The 22,430-nt window shown below is 39.5% G+C and overlaps 1 protein-coding gene across 1 annotated transcript in view; it reads right to left on the reverse strand.

Annotated features, from left to right (window-relative positions):
- The window catches only part of YME1L1 (YME1 like 1 ATPase), a 28,075-nt gene extending 7,273 nt beyond the window's left edge, over positions 1-20,802 (reverse strand). Inside the window, exons 1-10 of the mRNA XM_082478991.1 lie at positions 20,593-20,802; positions 17,704-17,835; positions 15,071-15,233; positions 12,268-12,366; positions 9,784-9,893; positions 6,342-6,492; positions 6,143-6,250; positions 5,232-5,314; positions 4,338-4,428; positions 1,275-1,427 (exon numbers count right to left, since the gene is read on the reverse strand). Coding sequence (XP_082335117.1) covers positions 1,275-1,427; positions 4,338-4,428; positions 5,232-5,314; positions 6,143-6,250; positions 6,342-6,492; positions 9,784-9,893; positions 12,268-12,366; positions 15,071-15,233; positions 17,704-17,835; positions 20,593-20,622 — 1,120 coding nt within the window. The 5' untranslated portion in view covers positions 20,623-20,802. The remainder of the gene's footprint in view (positions 1-1,274; positions 1,428-4,337; positions 4,429-5,231; positions 5,315-6,142; positions 6,251-6,341; positions 6,493-9,783; positions 9,894-12,267; positions 12,367-15,070; positions 15,234-17,703; positions 17,836-20,592) is intronic.
- Between the last annotated feature and the right edge of the window lie 1,628 nt (positions 20,803-22,430).

Consider the following 22,430-nt stretch of genomic DNA (forward strand, 5'->3'; position numbering starts at 1 on the left):
ATCATGTAATTTAGGATTCTACTGTTTCTATTACTCTTGGATTATAAAGTGCTCTATTAGACATCACCAGAATTGTCTTGATTTTAGCCTAGAAAATGAAATATATTTTTGAAATGAAGTGATACAAAGAGAGGCAGGGTTCTTCATCTACGCATCATCTTATTCTTATCACGCTACAAGAAATTAATAGTAAAACAGATTAAGAAATTCGTTGTATTTTGTATCTGATCCCTACAACAGTTTATTTCATTGGCATGGGTAGAGAACATTGATCTATTAAATAAAAAATAATATGAAATGTGATGGGTCTAATCGCTCACTTATTTTAATAGAACCTGCTTGTAAAGGCCTCACCCTCCAGTTTGCAAGTATTAAAAACACAAAATAAAAATGCAGTAATAAACTTTAATACCATTGACTGGTACACACATACCAGGTTGCAACTCATCTTACCCAGCTAGACATACCTGTAACATTGATAGTAATGTACAAGTCAGTCATCTAAACTTCTTTAGTCAACAGAAACAGACATTTTAAGGTACAACACATTACATTTTGCATCCCTTCCATGTGAAGCAAGTCACATTTCTTCTACAAATGCAAAGTACTTTCTATATTGTATATGCCTGACACGATCACTCTTCCATTTAAAAGACAAGTTGGATTCCTCCCTCCCCAATTATATTTTTTTGCATACTTAAAATAGAAAGCCTCTTCTGTGATAGTTATAATGCAACTTTTAAAATTAACGTTTAGATTGATAATACCAGTTATTCTGGGCCTGTTGATGGGCATGAGAAAGGAAATCTCCACTTAGTGAGTTTTCAGCTAACAGGATCACTGTGATCCTGTAAAGCTGTAATTCAAAGAAAAAAGACAATATAAAAATATAAGGGAAGTAATTGAGAAGGCTAGCACTATTTTTTATCTTAACTTTACAATTTAATTCAAATTTACAATAATTTACGTATGACTATTATGTTTAGTTTATAGGACATTACATTTCTAATTAAATTATTTCTATTCTCTCTGGGACTGTTGTAGCATCAGTTATAATTTCTGCTACAGTTTCGTCTGACAACTAACAAGATTCTACAGTTAATTGATACTCCCAGAATTCTGAGATTTACCTAAACAATTAAAGTTTTATTTATGAGCCTCATATACTACTACTTTCCAGTAACCAGAACTGTACTGAATCAAACCTTGTAAACAACATTGAATACTTAATCTCGCATGTTAAAAGATTTCAAAACCCCAAATATTTAACTTACTGAATAGGCTTCGGATGCGACTAGCTCCTACACCAACAAACATCTCATCAAACTCAGATCCAGATGCATAATAAAATGGAACATCAGCTTCACCAGCTACAGCCCGTGCAAGAAGAGTTTTACCAGTACCAGGTGGTCCAACTAACAGAATACCTAAAAAGAGAAAAAAAAAACCCAAACAACAAAACCACCAAACCCACACAGTCTTATATAATAAGTACTGTTTCTTCCATGCATTAGAAGTAGTAATTTACACTTGGCTTCAAAAAGCCATTAACATTTCAGATACTGCTCATTACTTGCAGTCTCAGAAAGCTTCATATAACAAGATACACTCTGATCCATACTGAAACAACAACAAAGACTTGTAAGACTATCAAATAAAACAGAAGCCAGAAGTATTCTACAAAGGTACTTCTGAGTTTAGCAGCTGAATCCCTAACAGTGTCTTCTTCAAACTTTCATTTTTCCTAGCCGTTTCTGAAAGTGGAACTTTGTTTTTTATAAATTAAATTAAATCATTCAAAATAACCGACTTTGAACAGTGTAGAGCATTAACAAGTAACAGACTTATCAGGTTTACATATTTCAGATTCACTTGGCCTTCTACTATGATCAAGCTTAATCATCCTTTTAAATCAAAACATTTGTTTCTGAACCGTCTATAGTAGTCAGCAAGCCCTAAAGGTGCTGAAAGCTGTACAAAAGAAATAAAGGCCTTTTAAGAGTCAGTTACATAAAACCCCCTGCCTTTCAAGGTAAAGGACTACTGTATACTAGTTTAATAACTAAAGAAGGCACAGTAAGTGTTGTCTAACCCCAACATACTCATTTGCACAATACAGGTTCTTTTTCGGACATTTCTGCATTATCAAAGAATCATAGAACAGTTTGAGTTGGAATGGACCTTTTAAAGGTCACCCAGTTCATCCCCCTGCAATGAGCAGGGACATCTTCAACTAGATCAGGTTGCTCGAAGTCCAGTCCAACCTGACCTTGAATGTCTCCAGGGATGGGGCATCTGCAACCTTCTGGGCAACCTGGTCCAGTGTTTCACCACCCTCGTAAAAAATTTCATCCTTCTATCTAGTCTGAATCTACTGTCTTTTAGTTTAAAACCATTATCCCTTGTCCTATCGCCAACAAGCCCTATTAAAAAGCCTATCCCCATCTTTCTTATAACCCCCTTTTAAATACTGAAAGGTTGCAATAAAGTCTAAACTTATGTTACGTATCTTTCTCAGATGAGAAAAGGTACAACAGAATTAAGGATTTTTGTAACAGGAAGCTATTAACTTTAAAAAAATATATCCTTATAGAGACAGTTAAAGGAGGGGAGAAAATGCAGACCTAAACACCTCTGGGCTACATAAAGTTCTACTCAAAAAGGCATTAACACCAATTATGCATAATCACAGAATCACAGAATTTTCAGAGTTGGAAGGGACCTGTAGAGATCATCTAGTCCAACTCCCCTGCTAAAGCAGGATTGCCCAGAGCACATTACTCAGGACTGCATCCAGGCGGGTCTTGAAAATCTCCAGAGAAGGGGACTCCACAACCTCCCTGGGCAGCCTGTGCCAGTGCTCTGTCACCCTCACCGTAAAGAAGTGTTTCCGTGTATTTGAACGGAACTTCCTGTGTTCTAACTTGTGCCCGTTACCCCTCGTCCTGTTACTTGGAACCATTGAAAAGAGCCTGGCTCCATCCTCCTTCAACCCCCCCTTTAGATACTTGTACGCCATAATAAGGTCTCCCCTCAGCCTTCTCTTCTCCAGGCTAAAGAGTCCCAGCTCTCTCAGCCTTTCCTCATAAGGAAGATGCTCCAATCCCTTAATCATCTTAGCTGCGCTTCGCTGGACTCGCTCCAGCAGTTCCCTGTCCCTTTTGAACTGGGGAGCCCCAAACTGGACACAGTATTCCAGTTGTGGCCTCACCAGTGCAGAGTAGAGGGGGAGAATGACCTCCCTCGACCTACTGGCCACACTCTTCCCTATGCAGTCCAGGATTCCATTGGCCTTTTTGGCAACAAGGGCACATTGCTGAGCCATGGATAATTTACTGTCTACCACAACCCCCAGATCCTTCTCCTCAGAACTACTTCCCAGCAGGTCCGCCCCTAACCTATACTGGTGCCTAGCATTCTTCCTCCCCAGGTGCAGGACCTTGCACTTGCTTTTGTTGAACCTCATTAGGTTCTTCTCTGCCCAGCTCTCCAGGCTGTCCAGGTCACGCTGGATGGCAGCACGGCCCTCTGGGGTGTCAGCCACCCCACCCAGTTTGGTATCATCAGCAAACTTGCTGAGGATACACTGTCCCCTAATGTTATCAGTAACTATTTTTTTATACTATGTTATGTTCAGTGACAAAGTACAAGAGTTTTTGTAGTTCAGTACATCATCTCTAAAAGGTTCGCTTGGGACTTCAAAAGAAATATTCATTCTTAACCCTGTAAAGAAGACTGCTCACAATGATAAACACAGGTTTAACTTTTGAAAGGCTTTTTGCCTGGCATCTACAGTCCACTGCTTTGCACTGTCATATGTTATTACCCCTAATGTTATTATTGAACTTCTACCACATGTAAGATGTATCCAGGCATCTTTGCTTCTTCCATCCGAGTATCTCAGATACCTTAAATTCTCTACGGGGGTAGGCAGTAATGACTGATTTTTACATATGGGGAACTGAAGGTAAGACAGGAAACATGCAACATAACTGCTTTAACCTCCACTCCCCCACCCCCAAGTACTTCATTTAAGGGTATCCATTAATAAAAAAGCTTTCACAACTCTCTCTGAAGATTCACTTCTGCCTCAAATATTTTAAACAGGGAAATCCACTACCTGTGTCTACCCTTATTTCACTATTTTTCCCAAATACAAACTAAATACAGCAGTAGTACTTAGGCCCATTCTGGTTATATACTTTTTTTTGTTCCCTAACTAAAGGAAAAAGATATTCAGAAGCTAGGCTGTAAGTTAGTCATTCGGCATAGAACAAAGCTGCAAAGACGGCCACGGCTACATATGATTTTCACTTCTGCTGAGCAATGATTATTACCTTTTGGAAGTTTGCCTCCTAGTACAGTAAATTTATGTGGATTTTTCAGGAATTCCACAACTTCTTGCAATTCCTGTTTAGCTTCTTCAACCTGCATGTTATAAAGATGTCACAGAATATAACTAAGCATTTATAAAGTTTTGAATCTTTTTTCTAAGTGGGTTTTGTATTAGACTTTAAGTCTCCAATTGTGTACTGATCAAAAATAAACAGAAAGTGGAGAATTTGTGTGGATACTGAGTGTCCATGAGTTTAATTCAACCTATGTCCTAAAACTGTTCAGAGGAATCCGTAAACACTGAAGTTTATAATACTGAAGGAATAACCAAATAGGTCAAGACTAGACCAGATCTGATCAACAAGATAAACACAGAATCAAAAATTCTACATGGATTTGTCCAAGGGGAAGGAGAGGGGGAGGTCCCCATTTTGCCACTCACAGCTAAAGAACAGTTGAATAGAAAAAAATCAAGCTATCCCATCAGCAGTGACATGCCCACTTCTTTCTGGGAATCTCTGTATCTCCTGTCCTAATATCAGCTATCTGAAAGTGATAGTACTAAGAGAGAAACGTTCAAATGGCATTACCATCTTCCTGTATTGGTCAACTTCTGCAAAAAATAGATTAACATGGTACTTATGGCCTGCCTTTTGCTGTTCTAGTCTTTAAAAATACGATTTAACTAGTCAAGAGTGCACCTTTTATAAGGTATTAAATGCCACAAAGATATAAAATAGAACAAGCATGGTTAAAACCTTCCTTGATCTTGGAGTGGTCAATATCTATAAGGCTTCAGTTCATACAAAGAAATTTCTTGACCAGAGTAAGACATTCTTCAGGCTCCCAATGATTAGTTAAGCAAGAACTCACACACACTTCACGTTTGAACTTACCCCTTTTACATGCTCAAAGGTGACATTTTTCAACTGGATTGGATCAACTGCTGCATCAAAGATACTCGATGTTCGAAAGCGTACTAATAGCAAACAGCAGATGATGAACAACAAATTTACATATGAAGTAATTTAATTCCAAGACTGAACTTTGCACTTGAATTCATACCATCAAGCCACTAACTTTACATCTGCCCTTTTAAAAGGGCATGTTTCCATTTACAAGTGCCCACCAACAAGTAAGATTCATTTATTTAAAAAAAAAAAAAAAACCTTTAAAATATTTGCAGTTAATTCAGTGATGTAAGTGCTTTTTAGTCATTTGTAGTACAGAAAGCCCTGCATCCAAAAACGGGTACACAAAGCCAGAAGTTCTTCTTCAGTGTTTTTGCACATGTCCTAACTTTCTTGAGACCCAGGTGACAACTTAGCATGAAACTGAAATTTTCCATTTACATTAGCTCAGGTTTTTATCATTCCGCCATTTCCAACAGATTTCTCAAGCTGACAATTTGGCCACGCAAGTACCTAGTTGCTATAAACTAGGCTGTGATTACAAATAAAAATCAAACCATTTTGCCTACTGCTATCCTAGAAAATGCATCATCTAAATTCAAAGACAAATACATAACCGGTAAACAGTCTGACTACTTCTCTGCGTCGTTCCATGTAATTTTTTAACCAGAAGCATTAAAATAATTATACTAACAGACAACTTTTATGTCTCTGTAAGCATTTTGTCACACTATTGTCTGGAAGGCGGTAGCCAAAAGCAGTAACTAACTCTTCTCTTTCATTAGTACATTGAAACGTTATCCTAAAACAGTCATAATGTCAAAACACTTGAGTTGTGCTAAACTTGCAGGAAGAAACAATGCAAGTGAAACAGTGGGGGGGAAAAATTAACTAACCAGCATCAGAAAAGGAGCCTTTCCCAGGTAAAAATGACGAATATATAGCAAGATAAAAACAAAGAACAAAAAGAAAGAATGAAAGCAAACGTGATCTTCTTAAGGAATCTGTAAAAGAACACAAAAAAAGTTTTTAAATGGGCTGAAATAAATTACTTTCTGAATGAAAAGACAAGATACATGAATTAAAACAACTTACCAAGTGTTTTTTGTAGGAATACCTGGGCTTTCAAAAAGCCTTCCGCAAAACCAGTTTTAAAAGCATCCTGGTGTGCTTCTGGGATGTTTTTTGTTTTCATTAGTGTATCTAAGTTTTCAACATCAATTCTTCGCTTTCTCAGGATAAAGCCCTAAAATATTTTCCACAGCAGCATTAGTATACACTAAGTTTTGATACATAGTTAACTTACTACCTGGCTAGCATAGGTGAGGGGAAAAAAATAAAATTAAAAAAGCGTATAATTCAGGTGCTATGGGTTTAGTTAAACGACATAGGGCAGTAGCTTGAGTGTGGAATCACAATGGCTCCAAGCAGGGGCACCCTAATTTTTACCCAACAGGTCAGGTTCAGAGCCCTCCTGGACCCCAGTTCCAAACAGAAAATACAGCCTAAGGCAGATTTGTACACAACTAGCTTTGTACGCTGGATTTAGTGGAAGTTATTAAACTTTTTGCTTTGTGAAATCAACTTAAATTATTTCCAAATGTGAAGTATTTTTGTAAGTATAGTTTTGATAGAGCTTGATCAAATGCATCTCATTTGCCCTACCAAATTTAAGAGCAGCACTGCATGGAGCTAGCTCTGATTTATCTTCATCCGTGGTATACCTACTACACAGATGAAATAAACCACATGTGCCTAGAAGAAGGGCAGAGTTCAAAACTAATTTACACACACAGTAAGATCAAATGCTTTGATTAGCCTGACTTCTGTACTACCAATTAGAAGCAAAGAATACTTAGGTTAACTTGGTTTTAAGTGCTTGGCTACCCCAAACCTGGTTATCTGCTGAATTAAAAGTATATAAGTGAGTTTGCAGCCCATAAAAACACCGAATATGAAATTTTTGTATCTTAAAAATATACTAGCCAAAAGTAAGTCTATTCTTAAAGCATCAATCACATGCTGAACTGCTTAAAAAAACCCACACATTTTGTATGTTAAACTAGCTGTATTTCTGTTTAAAACAAATACTTCAAGCTATTTTTAACAAAGACATGAAAATAGAATATGAAGAATTTTATTTCTAGAGTTTAAAACTCTGAAACTACTATCCTAAAAAATTCAAATAATCTTTAAATTGATGATATATGAAGCAAATCTGTGTATTAGTAAAACCAGTATGTTGTCATATGTTTTCAGAAGACTGCCAGACAGAATCCCTTGGGAGGATGCTCTTATGGATACAGGAGTCCAGGAAGGATGGACATACTTCAAGAAAGAAGTCTTGGAGCAGGCTGTTCCCATGTGCCAAAAAACAAGTAGGCAGGGAAGGAGGGCAGCCTGGCTAAATAGGGATCTCTTGCTGGATCTCAAAAAAAAAAAAAAAAAAAAAAAAGAGGGTCTACGACCTTTGGAAGAGGGGGCAAGTCTCTCATGAAGACTATAAAGATGTAGCGAAGCTATGCAAGGAGAAAATAAGGAGAGCCAAAGCGCAGCTAGAGTTCAACCTGGCTGCAGCTGTTAAGGATAATAAAAAATGCTTCTATAAATTCATTAATAACAAAAAGAGGATTAGGGAAAATCTCCCTCCTTTATTGGATGCAGAGGGAAACAGTTACAAAGGAAGAGGAAAAGGCTGAGGTGCTCAATGCCTACTTTGCAGTCTTTAGCAGTGGAACTAGCTGTTCCCTGGACACCCAGCCTCAAGAGCTAGGAGACTGGGAGGGGAAGCAGAATGAGAGCATCACGAATAAAGAGGAAGAGATCAGTGACCTGCTATGCCATTTGGATGCACACAAATCTATGGGACCGGATGGGCTACACCCAAGAGTGCTGGAAGAGTTGGCAGACATGCTCGCCAAACCACTTTCCATCATTTACAGGAAATCATGGCTAACTGGGGAGGTCGCAATGGACTGGAGGGTGGCAAATGTAACTCCCATCTACAAGAAAGGCAAAAAGGAGGATCCAGGTAACTATAGACCTGTCAGTCTAACCTCAATACCAGGGAAGGTCATGGAGCAGGTCATCTTGAGTGCCATCAAAACCCACACAATGAGCAACCAGGGGATCAGGCCTAGTCAGCATGGGTTTATGGAAGGCAGGTCCTGCCAGATGAGCCTGATCTCCTTCTATGACAAGATTACCAGAATATCAGACGAGGGAAAGGCTGTTGATATTGTATACCTGGACTTTCAAAAAGCATTTGATACTGTCCCCCATACAATTCTTGTGGAAAAATTGGCTTCGCATGGCCTGGATGAGCATACGATCCGCTGGATCAAGCACTGGCTAACCGGAAGGTCCCAAAGAGTGGTGCTCAATGGATTTAAATCCAGCTGGCAGACGGTCACAAGTGGTGTGCCCCAGGGCTCAATGTTGGGACCATCTCTGTTCAACGTCTTTATTGATGATCTTGATAAGGACATAGGGTGTATCATCAGCAAGTTTGCAGATGACACCAAGTTAAGCAAGAGTGTGGATTCCCAGGAGGATAGGGAAGCTCTACAGAGAGACTTAGATAGATTGGGTCACTGGGCCAACATCAATGGTGTGAGTTTCAACAAGGGCAAGTGCCAGGTTCTGCACTTGGGCCACAATAACCCCATGCAGCACTACAGGCTTGGGGAAGTGTGGCTGGAAAGCTGCCTGGCAGAAAGAGACCTGGGGGTTCTAATTGACAAGCGGCTGAATATGAGCCGGCAGTGTGCCCAGGTGGCCAAGAAAGCCAACAGCATCCTGGCTTGTATTAGAAATAGCAGGGCCAGCAGAAGTAGGGAGGTGATTGTGCCCCTGTACTCAGCACTGGTGAGGCCACACCTCGAGTATTGTGTCCAGTTTTGGGCACCTCAATACAAGAGAGGTATCGAGGTGCTGGAGCGAGTGCAGAGGAGGGCAACGAAGCTGGTGAAGGGCCTAGCAAACAAATCGTGTGAAGAGAGGTTGAAGGAGCTGGGACTGTTTAGTTTGAGGAGGAAGAGGCTGAGGGGAGACCTCATCACTCTACAACTATTTGAAAGGACACTGTAGAGAGGTTGGTGCTGGTCTCTTCTCACAGGTAATTAATGACAGAACAAGAGGGAATAGCTTCAAGCTCCAATGGGGTAGATTTAGACTGAACATCAGGAAAGATTTTTTCACAGAAAGAGTGGTCGGGCATTGGAATAGACTGCCCAGGGAGGTGGCTGAGTCACCATTCCTGGATGTGTTTAAGAGACATTTAGATGTGGTGTTGGGGGATATGGTGTAGGGGAGAACTTTGTAGAGTAGGGTAGATAGTTGGACTCGATGATCCCAAAGAACTCTTCCAACCTAGGCAATTCTATGATTCTATGATTCATTAGCTCAAGTTTTGAATTAAGATTTTTTTTTTACACTGGTGAAACAAAACACCCTTGGTAAATTGTTAAGGTTCATTCAAGAGAAAGAGATGGTCTGAATAAGCCCAAACCAACTTCATAATGCTAATCATATTTACCTTCAAAAGTGAAGAAAGTGAAGTTTTTGTTTCTGTGAATTGTTCAGATGTTGACTGCAGACGTCTTGCTCTTGATCTCAAAGTCTTGAAGGACCGTGACTGTATGTAAACTTAAAATAGGAAAAATAAATTAAAAAGTTAAAAACTATCCATTACTACTACTACAAAAAAAAGGCCTAAGAGATTTCAGAAACTGTTATATGAAAAAGACTACCATGATTGAACTGAATGTAATCATCCCATATTATCCACAATAGAAAGTGAAGAGAATTGCAAAGAGCAATGTGTTTAAGATGCCTGACCAAAAAAGTAAAAAACAGAAAACTGTATGAAAGACACTTCTGGATCAAATAGTAATAAACTGGATAAATAAACCAATAAATTTTAGTACTGTAAATGGATAGTTAGGTGATCATGAACCATGTTTGTAATCTAAACTTGCAAGCACACTGCTTGTGTTTTGCAATATATTTTTCCCATAAAACTTTTTGTTAAAATAAGCAGGAGTTCATGTTGTGAATCACAGATAACTGGCCAACTCCATCACTCTCTCAGGGAACAGAGACATATACAGCCAAATTAAATCCAGGCAGGTTGATAAACATGAAACGTTGAGAAGCTAATCCAGAAGGATGGGAATGAAGATTCATGCTCTAAAATAAACTTTGTCTAAAAGCTCAGCTGATAAGGTGCCCTGAAGAGATCTGGACTAGCTTAGGTGTGCTGTTAACTTAAATATCGACAGAAGAAATAAGACCATTTAAACACAGTGAGCTTATAGCACTATATGCAATCTTCGATCACATTGGAAACCTTGTGAAAGAGATTTTATCACATAAATGACAAAAGTCAAGAATATTAATCTTCTTTCACTGCTATGTTTTAAAATAATCACCAAGTTGTGGATGCCCCATCCCCAGAAGTGTTCAAGTCCAGGCTGGATGGGACTTTGAGCAACCTGGTCTAGAGAGAGGTGTCCCTGCCCATGGCACGTTCGAACTAGATGATCTTTACGGTCCCTTCTAACCCAAACCATTTTATGATTAAGATAACACAACCTCTCCAGACAATCTGTTTCAGAACTTAGTCATCCTCATTGTGAAAATTTTCCAACAGGCATTTCCTTTGCTTTTACTTGTTAGTTGTTTTCTCTTCTATGAAGCGTACTAGGAAAGGGTAACTAATGACTCCAATAGCAATTAGATCACTCCTTGCCTTCTCTCTCTTCTGCTACCTTTAAAACCTCAGATCTTTCAGCTTCCCCCCTACATTAAATGCTTGAAAATCTGCACCCTTCCTTGTGGCCCATCACTGGACAATCTCCATTTTGTCAGCATCTCTCTCTCAACCATGGGACACAAAATCAGACATGGTATCCCTATGTAGCATCAGAAGAACTGAATAGAGGACAATACCTGAACTGCCTAAGCTCCTGATTATGTTCTTGCTAATGCAGCCCTGTTGGTAGCCATCATACACTCAACAGTAGTTTAAATCAGTGACCAAACACCTTCAAAAGTTCATCTGGATGAATACCAGATTCAACATATTTATTGATTCAAAAGCAGTCAGCTCATCTATCATCTTTTAAGAATACAATCCATGAATACTGACATTGTCCTGGTGGTTTGAGCGACACGGGACTAATTTCTCTTCTAACACTCGGGAAGACCGCACTTTTAGAAGACTCCAGTGTCTGAATTTGTGAAAATATTTCCTTTACTGCCAGCTATGGTGTGTGGGTTTCAACATCTCAGTGTTTTCAAGCTTGCCGGGTGCAGGGATGAGGAGGAGCAAGACGCAGGCACTTCACCCAAGCTGGCCAACAGCGTTATTTCATACCATCAACGTCACATTCACTATAAATAAGAAAGTTTGCTGCCAAGTTCGCTCTCTCCCTTGATGGCTGCCATCCCAAGAACTTTGTGCCCTGGTGCCGGACCCCTGAGGCCTCTCCTTCCTCCTAAAGCTATAGCACTTGCAGTGTCCAACATCTGCTGTCCACTGCTGGGAGTGCACAGCTTCCTACTGATATAATTGGCTGAGTATAACCTTTGCATATTCTGTATTGGTGTCGGGATCAATACTGGTTCTTTAGTACTGTTAATGCTAACTATCTAATCTTATTCTATTGAATCTGTTTATACTTCAGCTCCCAGGTTTCCTTGTTTTTCTCGATTCCCTTTCCTGGGTTGAGAGGGGTCGTCGGGTAATAGAATGATTGTCTAAACGACAGTAAATTGTTATGGGTCTCTCAAACCATAACAGACATGTTTGAACAACTTTCTATAGTTACACCATGTTTACTAACTTAATTCTGGAAAGATGCTACTCAAATGCAGTAAGTGTTAGTATTAACGTAAAGTTCCTCCTGGAAGTTTACCGGTATTTCCTGAGTGACACATCTAAGACAAAAGTAAAAATACTTCCCCAGAATAAAAAGATACTATAGAGATTAAAACAGTGTAGTTTATTGTTTCATACCTGGCCAACACCGAACATCCGAACATAAATTTTGGAGGGGATTAGGATGTTGTCTGTGCAAACAAGATGAGCGTAAAGCACTGAAAATATCCACGAAGCCTGTAAAAAGATACAGCAAAGTGTAAATACACCCTATACTAAATAGCAATTAAACATTACTTCTCATATAGCTTGTCTTTTCTTTCTTAAATATTAATTCTATTTTACTGTGGTCCTTCAGACAGCTGTAATTAAAACAAATTAACCGTTACCAGTACATAGATAGTTAACTTCTTTGCATTAATCTATGTCAGGCACTTTGCAATATACCAGATTTTTTTCTAATTAGACTTCTCAAAAAATATTAGTATGTAGAATCTCGAATTTTAAGTTGTATCTGGGAGGGAATGCTCTTCACATCTGTACAGAGCTGAGTGAATTTATCTAGACTGGACAGGAATCCCAAGACTTTCATGAAGCTGAAGGACCAGCATTCAACTAATCATTCAATTTCAAAGGCTTTAAATAACAGATTGCTCAGAGGCATTTTAAAACACAGTCTAACATATGAAAACATTTTAAACTATACTAAGGCTATGTAATTGTATAGTTCTCATGCAATACAGAAACAAGAAGAAAAAAATAAAAGAACATCACAGTGGAAAAGTTATTAGCAGTTACTATTTCAAGTACACTGTAGACTGCAAGACAAGAGGACTGTCATTTATCTGTTGTTTAGTTACCAAAAGTTCAAAGAACTCATCCTCATTTAGCAGGTAAGATTTACTTAAGAAATATCAGACTTGAGGATGGAGGGGGAAAAAACTGAGGCCAAGCCTACATAAACTCTCTTCCATAATAATTCAGAAACTAATGTAATCACAAAAAGGGTGGAGGTTTTTGTTTATTTTACATATTCTGAGAAAGTTATTACATCAGTTAGATACTTCCACCAGAGCAAAAAAGAACCCTGAATGCTCCCACTACCTTTTTTGAAGTTATACAATTGTAATAACAGCTTACAAGCTAACAACTGAAGTACTGAGGAACTATGGGAAGGAGAAAAAAAAGATTAGCTATTAATTCTGCAGTGCCGTATATTCCACAATATTCTACAATACCATATATTGGATAATCTAATACAACATAATTATGAATGCATTACTTTAAAAAAATAAATAAATACTCTTCTACTTAATGCACAAGTATATGCGCAGCATACACATATCATTAGTAACAGTCATCAATAGCATGCAGTGTCACCTACACCAAAAGGTACATTCTTGAAGATTTAGGATCTCCCTTGTCTGTGATAGTTTTCCACCTATAACCTTGCCTTTTCAACTGTGAATGAAATAACCAGTCTGGTGAGCTTTCATATTAGTCTATCAAAGCTTTGACGCATTTGCAACTTTTCACATTCAGGAACCTGCCTCTGGTCTAATGTTTTTATATCTCCCATCACAATGCAACTTAATACTTTTTCTCTAATAGTAGCCCTAAGATATTATTCATACGCTTTTTCTCCCAACTGCAATACTATATAGGCAGTATCTCAAGTGTCAGCTATATGCTTCCTTTTCTAACACATTCTTGAGCACCTACAATGGCCTTGCTTCCTCTGTTTTAGATTAATCCCAACAAAATATCTTTACCTGTAAGGAACCACTCTTGGTTTATTTCAACAATTAAATACACTACATGGACTGTTAACAGTTTGCCATGCTGAATTCCTTTCTAATTAATGTCCTCATGCAATGTTGCTTCAAGCTGTCCTGGTTTGAGCGACACAGGACTAGTTTCTCTTCTAACGCTTGGGAAGACTGTACTTTTAGAAGACTCTGGTGTCTGAATTTGTGAAAGTATTTACTTTACAGCCAGCTGTGGTGTGTGGATTTCAACGTCTCAGTGTTTTCAAGCTTGCCAGGTGCAGGGATGAGGAGGAGCAAGACCTGGGCACTACACCCAAGCTGGCCAACAGCATTATTTCATACCAGGAACATCACAATCAATACAAATCAGAAAGTTTGCTGCCAAGTTCGCCCTCTCCCTTGATTGCTGAGCCTTGCCCCAGTGCCGGACCGCTGAGCCCTTCCCTTCCTCCCAAAGCCATGGTGCTCACAGTGTACAACATTTACTGTCCACTTCTGGGAGTGTTGAGTATAATTTTGTTTATAATTGGCTGAATATAATTTTTGTATATTTTGTATTGGTATCTGGATCAATATTGGCTCTTTAGTGCTATTAATATTATTTATCTAGTCTTATTCTATTAAATCTGTTTATATTTCAACCCCTGGGTTTCCTTGGTTTTTTCTGATTCCCCTTCCCAGGTAAGGGGGGTCATCAGGTAATACAATGATTGTCTAAACAACAATAAATTGTTATGGGTTTCTGAAACTGTAACATAAGCAAAAAATGAATAACAATGTAAACTGGAGATGTTCATGACTGTTACATTAGTAGATTAGCAAAATCTTATTTGTTCTATTTGGTGAAAAAAATTCATAGCTCAGGTTCATTATTAAGAGACAATGCACTTATACTACAGCTGAGTTCAGACAAGTTTAAGAGCAGCAAACTTCAAATCTAAATTTGAAGAAACAATTCCAAAATCTGCGCTGAATTTTCTAAAATTTCCAAGATTCAAAAGCACCACACTAGAGACAACTTGTATACAATAAAAAATACATTAATATTCTTTTTATTAAAGATTTTTTAAACTACGAGTTACGTACAGCACAAGAGATTAAACTAAAGAATAACTGTGTTCACCTTTATAATCTCTTATCAATTCTCATAAGCACTTTACTCTGAAACATACCATACTTATTTTCAAAGAAGGACTCGGCAGAGATGTATGATGTATGCCACTGCGAAGAGACTTTGTTTTCTGCACAGTAGCCAGGAAGCAACCTGTTCACCAATTCTTTGAACTGGTTAGCTTTCAAATCAGACAATCCCAGATCTCTTAAATTAAGTACAGACTGCAAAATAGAAATAAATGTTCAAAGTTTACTGAAGATTACCTTAGGGGAAAAAAAAATGAGAGTAACAGTTAACTTTGTGGCTCAATACAGCATCTATATTTCACAGTTCAGACTGAAATAAAAAAAATTCTAAATGAAGATGAATGAATGAAAGGACATGATTAAAGAAAGAATATTTGCTACTGTCAATGCAGAATAACTTTTCCATTTGCACGCATTGATATTTTCATTGTCACAGTACATTTATGCCAAGTATACAAGTATATTTTTTTTTTCCCAATTCAGTCTTTTTAACACATTCCTGCTCCCCGATTGAAGCAGCCCAGAAGAAAATGCAGTTTTCCAACTCTTTCTACTCTTCATGACAGAGCAGCAAAATCCCCCCCAGCCTCTTTTTTTTTTTTTTTTTTGGGGGGGGGGGGGGGGGGGGGTGGGAGACGACGCACTAGCCTTTTTGCAGCTAGTGCAGATTTAGCAGCAGCACAAAGACAGGATATTTAGAAACTATACCCAGAGTTAAAATCTTAAAAAGCCACGAGCTCAGCAGACACACAATGAAAAGCAAAAGTTTCTATGGGGAAAAGGGTAAGTACTAGGATCTGGGATTTCCTACAAAGCAAAGAAACTATGAAAAAAAACAAGGAGTTAAGTTACTAAAATTACTTTGATCAAGGTTACTTCTTTAATCTTGCATTTTACAGATAGGAAACCATCTTTTTATGGGAGAGTACGTTTTAAAAATATGTATTGGATTGGACCCTTTAAAATACTTATTGGCCTCTCAATATTGCTTCTGCACTAACATTTTCTTAACTGAGAATGTATTTGCGCTGTTATTTAATTTTTGATTATTAGAGCATTATGATTATATTTTTGGTTCTCAAATTGTTTTTATGTAAGCTTTATGTTGATCTACTTTACTGGAAATCTAGTTTCACCTTGAAAAACACATACATGAAAAATACTTGAATAAAATGTCAAAAGAAGCGTTTTTAGAACGGGTTCCTAGGTGCATCCAAGATACCACCATATTCAAAGTTAGTAATTTAAAATTGATTTCTTAAGTAAACGAAGTATTCTTTTTTAAAGCCTAGGGTAGATTGCTTCTGGTCATATACTCAAAATAAGCCCAAATACATTTTTAAACATCACCTGAGTTTTACATATGGTTTAAAGGAGTAGATCAAGCCTTCCTACTTCAGCTTAATAATTTACTGGAAAATTACTGAAATGCTAAGATTTTTAAAAAGTAACATCTTCTGTGACTGTTCAGAGACATTACTACTTCCAAATACAGTTTTAACTTCACAGCAGAGGGGCTTCACATTCTCAAATAATGATTTTTGCCATTCTAATAGTTCAATTTTATTCAATATTAGAACTGTAAGTATTACGTCAGTATTTGTTGATTTTAAATTTGAGCTCAACTTTTATTTAAGTTTATTTAGGTTTATTGTAGTCTAATCAACTCGCTTTAAGAACTTCCTTTAAAAATACTTTAATTAAGAGACTCTTTTTAAATTATTATTTTTATAATTTTATCATGCTAGGAGGAAGCAAACAGGTGTATGATGAATTAGAGAGGAAGTATTAAACGTGAAACACCCCCTGTATTTAGAGGATTCTCTTGCCAAGTAGAAAGACAAATACAGAACTGAATAAATGAAACACACTTTTAGTTTCATTCAATAATCCAGGTCTCCCGCTGAAATCAATTTTTGTCACAAGAAGCAAATACAGAATCACAAAAAAACCACTCAACAATGGAATCACAACACAGGGATGATTAGTTCAATCCATGTTGATTTCCAAAGTTCTGCAGTTAGTGAGAGACTCCATGGGGGTTTTTGTCCCAAACATTTTCTTAGTTATAAAACTTGTTGTAAGAAATGAGTTGAAAGAGAAGTGGTAAGATCTGATAGTACTTTGCACTTTCCGTATTTTGATTTTCATGTGAAGAACCAAAAAATATCTAACAATAATGAAAGATATTTAGAGAGAAATATAGGAAATCACGCAAATATGCTATTTAATCTCTCAAAACCCCTCAACATATTTTAAGTTAAAGTCTGTTTTCTCACAAGCTATAATCAAACAAACTTTGCTGAAACTCAGAGTGAAAAGACAATACGGGGTTTATTAACAGAATAGTTCTTGTTACTTTGGAGCAGGAAATATTAAGTTGAAAGGGAAAACAAATTCCCTCCTCATTTGCAAATTACTACTGAGACAAGTACTAGCGTTTTTCTTATTAATTAAATACTGTATTTTCATAGAATCCGTACTGCCAAAGCACTGACTAACTGAAGTTCTGTCAAAAAGTTACATTCTGTGTGTTAACATTGTTTCATGGTCACATTACAATATTTTATAAAACAAGTCAAATATAAAATTCACTTAAACTGATATTATTCAGATTTATTTCAGTTAAAAGCAAACTACTACTTTTTCCAAAGGTTTTCAGTACCTCATTCTTCTGAAGATCATGCTCTGGGGACGTGTCCCTCTGGACAGGCTGTATGGATGCTGTACTGGCAGTAGTAGTGGAGCTTTTTGGTGAGTGAAAGGCATTGATAAGGTGACTTAAAGGAACAGTAGCCTGGAAAAACAAAATCAGAAAACAATTTAAACTTGTTTAAACTATCTAAAGATATCTCCATTCCAAACACAGACTTATAATTGCATATCTTGGACACTGCCTTTTAACTGAGGACTTTGTAATAAGCCACATGAACTTAGCTTCAACACCACAGTGTTAGCGGATATCTACTCAAAGAAAAAATAAAGTTTAAGTATGCATAACAGATTAGAGGCTCCAAAGACTGGAGGGGGAGGGGGGGTAAGCTATATTTCCTGGTTTTCAAACATAAGCACGGTTTAAAGAAAATAATCACCGGATTTGCAAATACAGAAGTATGTACAGATCATCAACACTTAGGAGATGCAAAGACTGCCCTCAATTTGCACTTAAGACCATGTTTAATTACAAAAAAATAATAGACAACTAGATTGTTCTCAGTTGAAACAGCAGGGAAACAAGATTGCTACTACACTTAATACTTCCCTCAAATGATTTATTTTCAATTTTTTTTAACATATCACTTTTTTGCTGTGTTAGATACGTGCTGTTGCAACCAGATGACAGAACAACAAGGACTGTTGCTGTCTTCTGACAAATATTACAAACTTAACAATCACCTCATGCAAATAAAACACAAAACTGGGAAAACGAATGTTTTTCCCATCACAGTCAATAACTTACACTACAAATAGGTGTTTTTTCCCCACATAGCAATAAAAGATGGAAACACAATCAACATGGGGAAAAAGAGAAGAAAAACAATAGCAAACAACTTCTACACTGAAAAGTCTGCAAGTTGACACCATCTCTTGAAATGTTTAAAACCTGCTTATAGTTACTCTCATTCAGGAACTTCTTCTTGAAAGGAATGTTCACTTAAAATAATCCTAAGCCTGTCTTGGTGTTCACCAAGGCAAAACTAAAATCACCATTCTGGTAAGTCTTCACAACACAGCCACAGAAGGGAAGTAATGTTCTTTAAAGAACAGAAAAAAAAAAAAAACAAAACCAAACAAACGGTAAATGAGATACTCCATCTATTTAGTGGTAGGCCTTAATTTCAGACTTTAATATGGAATATTGTAACACAGTAAATTCTAGATCATCCCTGGACAGTTATCCAAGCAACATATGTCATCAAGCTGGTTCTCCCTGAACCAACTTGAACAGAAAGCTCAGTGGCTGCTTTCGAATAGCATTGAATCATGAGGATTTATCAACATCTTACTAATTGAGAGATCATTGTTAAGTACTACTGACTCCTGTATTATTTTCCAAACAACACCTATTTTCATCTATAAAGTAATGTTTTTGTAACTTGAAATATCTATATTTTTTCCTGTATTATACAAGCTATTCCCAAAAGTTTCCTTTATGTTTCTTCCTTGGGATCCCGCTTTAGCTACATACCTAAGCCCCAAACTAACCTAAACAAAGCATACACAGATATCACAGCCAATTCTGCAGTTCAGTGGCACTCAAGTGAGCTCAGTTACACCACTTCACGAATCAATACAGAAGCCCAGGCACACCACATATCAGAGCATCTCTTCTAGCACATAACTATGTCTATTGTAAATATATGGTACAAATAATTCCAACACTTCCAAAATGCCTCAGTCTTATCACATGTCACTAGGGAAGAGAGTTGGGGTGCAACTCTTGCTGCTGGAAGAATACCTCATTGCAATTCCTGATTAAGCCTCTGCCTATAAATGTCCTTCCACAAGAACTTCTATCTCTGTGTCGACTAGACAAAAGATCAAGAGAGATACACTGTGAGACATGAAAGCTGCCTCAGAGTTAACTGTCCAAAGTTATAATTAAACTCTGGATGTTTGTGGTAAAACCATAAAGCCTCCAGAGGTCAAAGCCAGCATCCCAACCACTAACCAAGCTTTCCTCTTGCATTTTCCACTGTGAAAAGGTGCGATGACACATTCCTAAAAATACCATCACAAGTTATTTCAGTTCACTATACTAACAAAAGCAATTCACACATTCTCCACATCTGGAAAGAACAATCAAATCCCATTCTGGAATAAGACATACTAATACCCCTAACATAAAACATAAAAATAAAACCACTGCTTCACATCAAAATCCGTAAAACCCACTAGTCTCATCCTACTCACTAACAAAAGATGCCGTCCTGATTGCATCCACAGTTCTATTTAACAACTAATTCAGGGATTTTTCCTCCAGTAACTCTTAGAAATTGTAAGGCATTTCTTTTTGGTCGTCACAACAACCCGTGACAATTAACAGCACGGTTTAACTTTCGCTGTAATAACACCACCACCACCCGCCCCCTCGTTGCTTCTACTTTAAAAACAGATACTAAGAAGCGCCATCTCCAGGTTACTCCTTCATTTCAGACTTTACAAGCTTTTACTTTACCTTCCCTTCCACTTCCGTACTTCTTCCCCAAACAGGACCCCGGGCCGCTGCAGCCCCCCACCCGCCCCTCTACCCCCGCCACCCCGGGGGCCGCCCAGCCGGCCGCCCCCGCCATGCGGCCCCCACACCTGGATCGCTCACGGCCGCTCGACGCTCTCCGAAGCCCCAAAAAGGTGGCAGCTGGGATCGAGGCTCCTCCCGCCGAGGCCCACAACCCCCGGACCTGCCCAGTGCCTCCGCCCGGCCCCGCTGCCTCTACCCGGACACGAAACGAGCCCCCGACCGCAGCCCGCTGGAGCGATGGCCCCGAGCGCGGCGAACTGCCCACAGCAACAGGCCGGGGCCGCCGCTGGTGCGCTCTGCCACCCCCCTCACCTGAGGCTGCACGGTAGAGAAGGAAAACATCCTCCCGGCGGGGACGGCGGCGGCGACCACAGGCGCCTCTTCCGCTTGCCAGCCCAGACGCAGAAGCCGTACCCGCCTGTCAGCCTCCGCCGCGCAGACGCTGTGGCAGCCGCCGCCGCCGCCGCCGCCACCGCCACCGCCACCGCCAGCGGGAGGGCCCCACGGCTCCGCTCTTCGGGAAAATGGCCGCGCCCTACGGCTGGCAGTGACCGGGCCGGAAACTGTCCCGGAAGTGGCTGAAGATGGTAAAGCTTCCGGGTCGCCTGTCCCTTCTCCCCCCCTCCCTCCTCGCAGCCACCGCCTTACAACCAGGTCGCTTAGCAACCCTTGTCTTCCCGCCTTTCCCGGCTACGCCGCGCGCAGAATCAAACCATCGGTTACCGGGGGAGGAGGGGGGCGAGGGGCGAACCACCCTCCCGGGGGCGGGGAGAAGAGGCACTCGGAGCCCGAGGGCTTCCTCGAAACCAACACCCCGGTGTCAGGGCGGTGCTCCAATGAAGAATTCCCGCGGGGAAGAGGGGGTGTGGAGGGCAGAAACGGGGCGGTCACACTGTCCCCAGAGCTGTGAGGTATCTGTCAGCAGGAGGGCCACCATCAGGGTAGCCACTGGACATGCAACAAACATCAAGAATAATAACATAAGATGGACATGCAACAAACATCAAGAATAACAACATAAGAAGGACGTGGACCTGTCCAGAGGTCCAGAGGAGGGCCATGAAGATGATCCGAGGGCTGGAGCATCTCTGCTATGAGGACAGGCTGAGAGAGTTGGGGTTGTTCAGCCTGGAGAAGAGAAGGCTCTGGGGAGACCTTATAGCGGCCTTTCAGTACTTAAAGGGAGCGATGGGATGAGGGGTAACGGTTGTAAACTGAAAGAGGGCAGATTTAGATTAGGTATGAGGAAAAAATTCTTTACTGTCAGGGTGGTGAGACACTGGCAGAGGTTGCCCAGAGAAGTGGCGGCCCTGTCCCTGGAAGTGTCCATGGCCAGGTTGGATGGGGCTTTGGGCAATCTGGTCAAGTGGAAGGTGTCCCTGGCCAGGGCAGGGGGGTTGGAACTAGATGATCTCTAAGGTCCCTTCCAACCTAAAACATTAAAATATGTGTCAATAACCTAAATACTGTTATTCACATTCCATTAAAATGTAATCCAAAGGAAGACACTATGGGCGCATGCATCTACATACAGCAGAATTTTGTCTTTGATAGTCATCCCTTTTCATTCATCCCTCATGCTATTTTTCCATGTGCTCTCCAATTATTTTGGAGGTTTTATTATCACGGAATCATGGCATTTTCAGAGTTGGAAGGGACCTCTAGAGATCATCTAGTCCAACTCCCCTGCTAAGGCAGAATTGCCTAGAGCACATTACTCAGGACTGCATCCAGGCGGGTCTTGAAAATCTCCAGAGAAGAGGACTCCACAACCTCCCTGGGCAGCCTGTGCCAGTGCTCTGTCACCCTCACTGTAAAGAAGTTTTTCCTTGTATTTGAACAGAACTTCCTATGTTCCAACTTGTGCCCGTTGCCCCTCGTCCTGTCACTGGAAACCACTGAAAAGAGCCTGGCTCCATCCTCCTTCAACCTACCCTTTAGATACTTGTAAGCAATAATAAGGTCTCCCCTCAGCCTTCTCATTGTTTTCTTACATTCACCTGACCACTGTTCTTCACTGTTCTTCCTTTCCTCACTGAAAGTGCTACCACACACCAGCTTACAGGGATTTGGGTCAGCACGGCCACAGTGCTGCCTCCCCCCACCTTCACACAAATTCACAGACCTCTCATGATCACAGTTGTGTGGCT

Source organism: Vanellus vanellus, assembly GCF_965231255.1.
Source record: "Vanellus vanellus genome assembly, chromosome: 2".
Taxonomy (NCBI): domain Eukaryota; kingdom Metazoa; phylum Chordata; class Aves; order Charadriiformes; family Charadriidae; genus Vanellus; species Vanellus vanellus.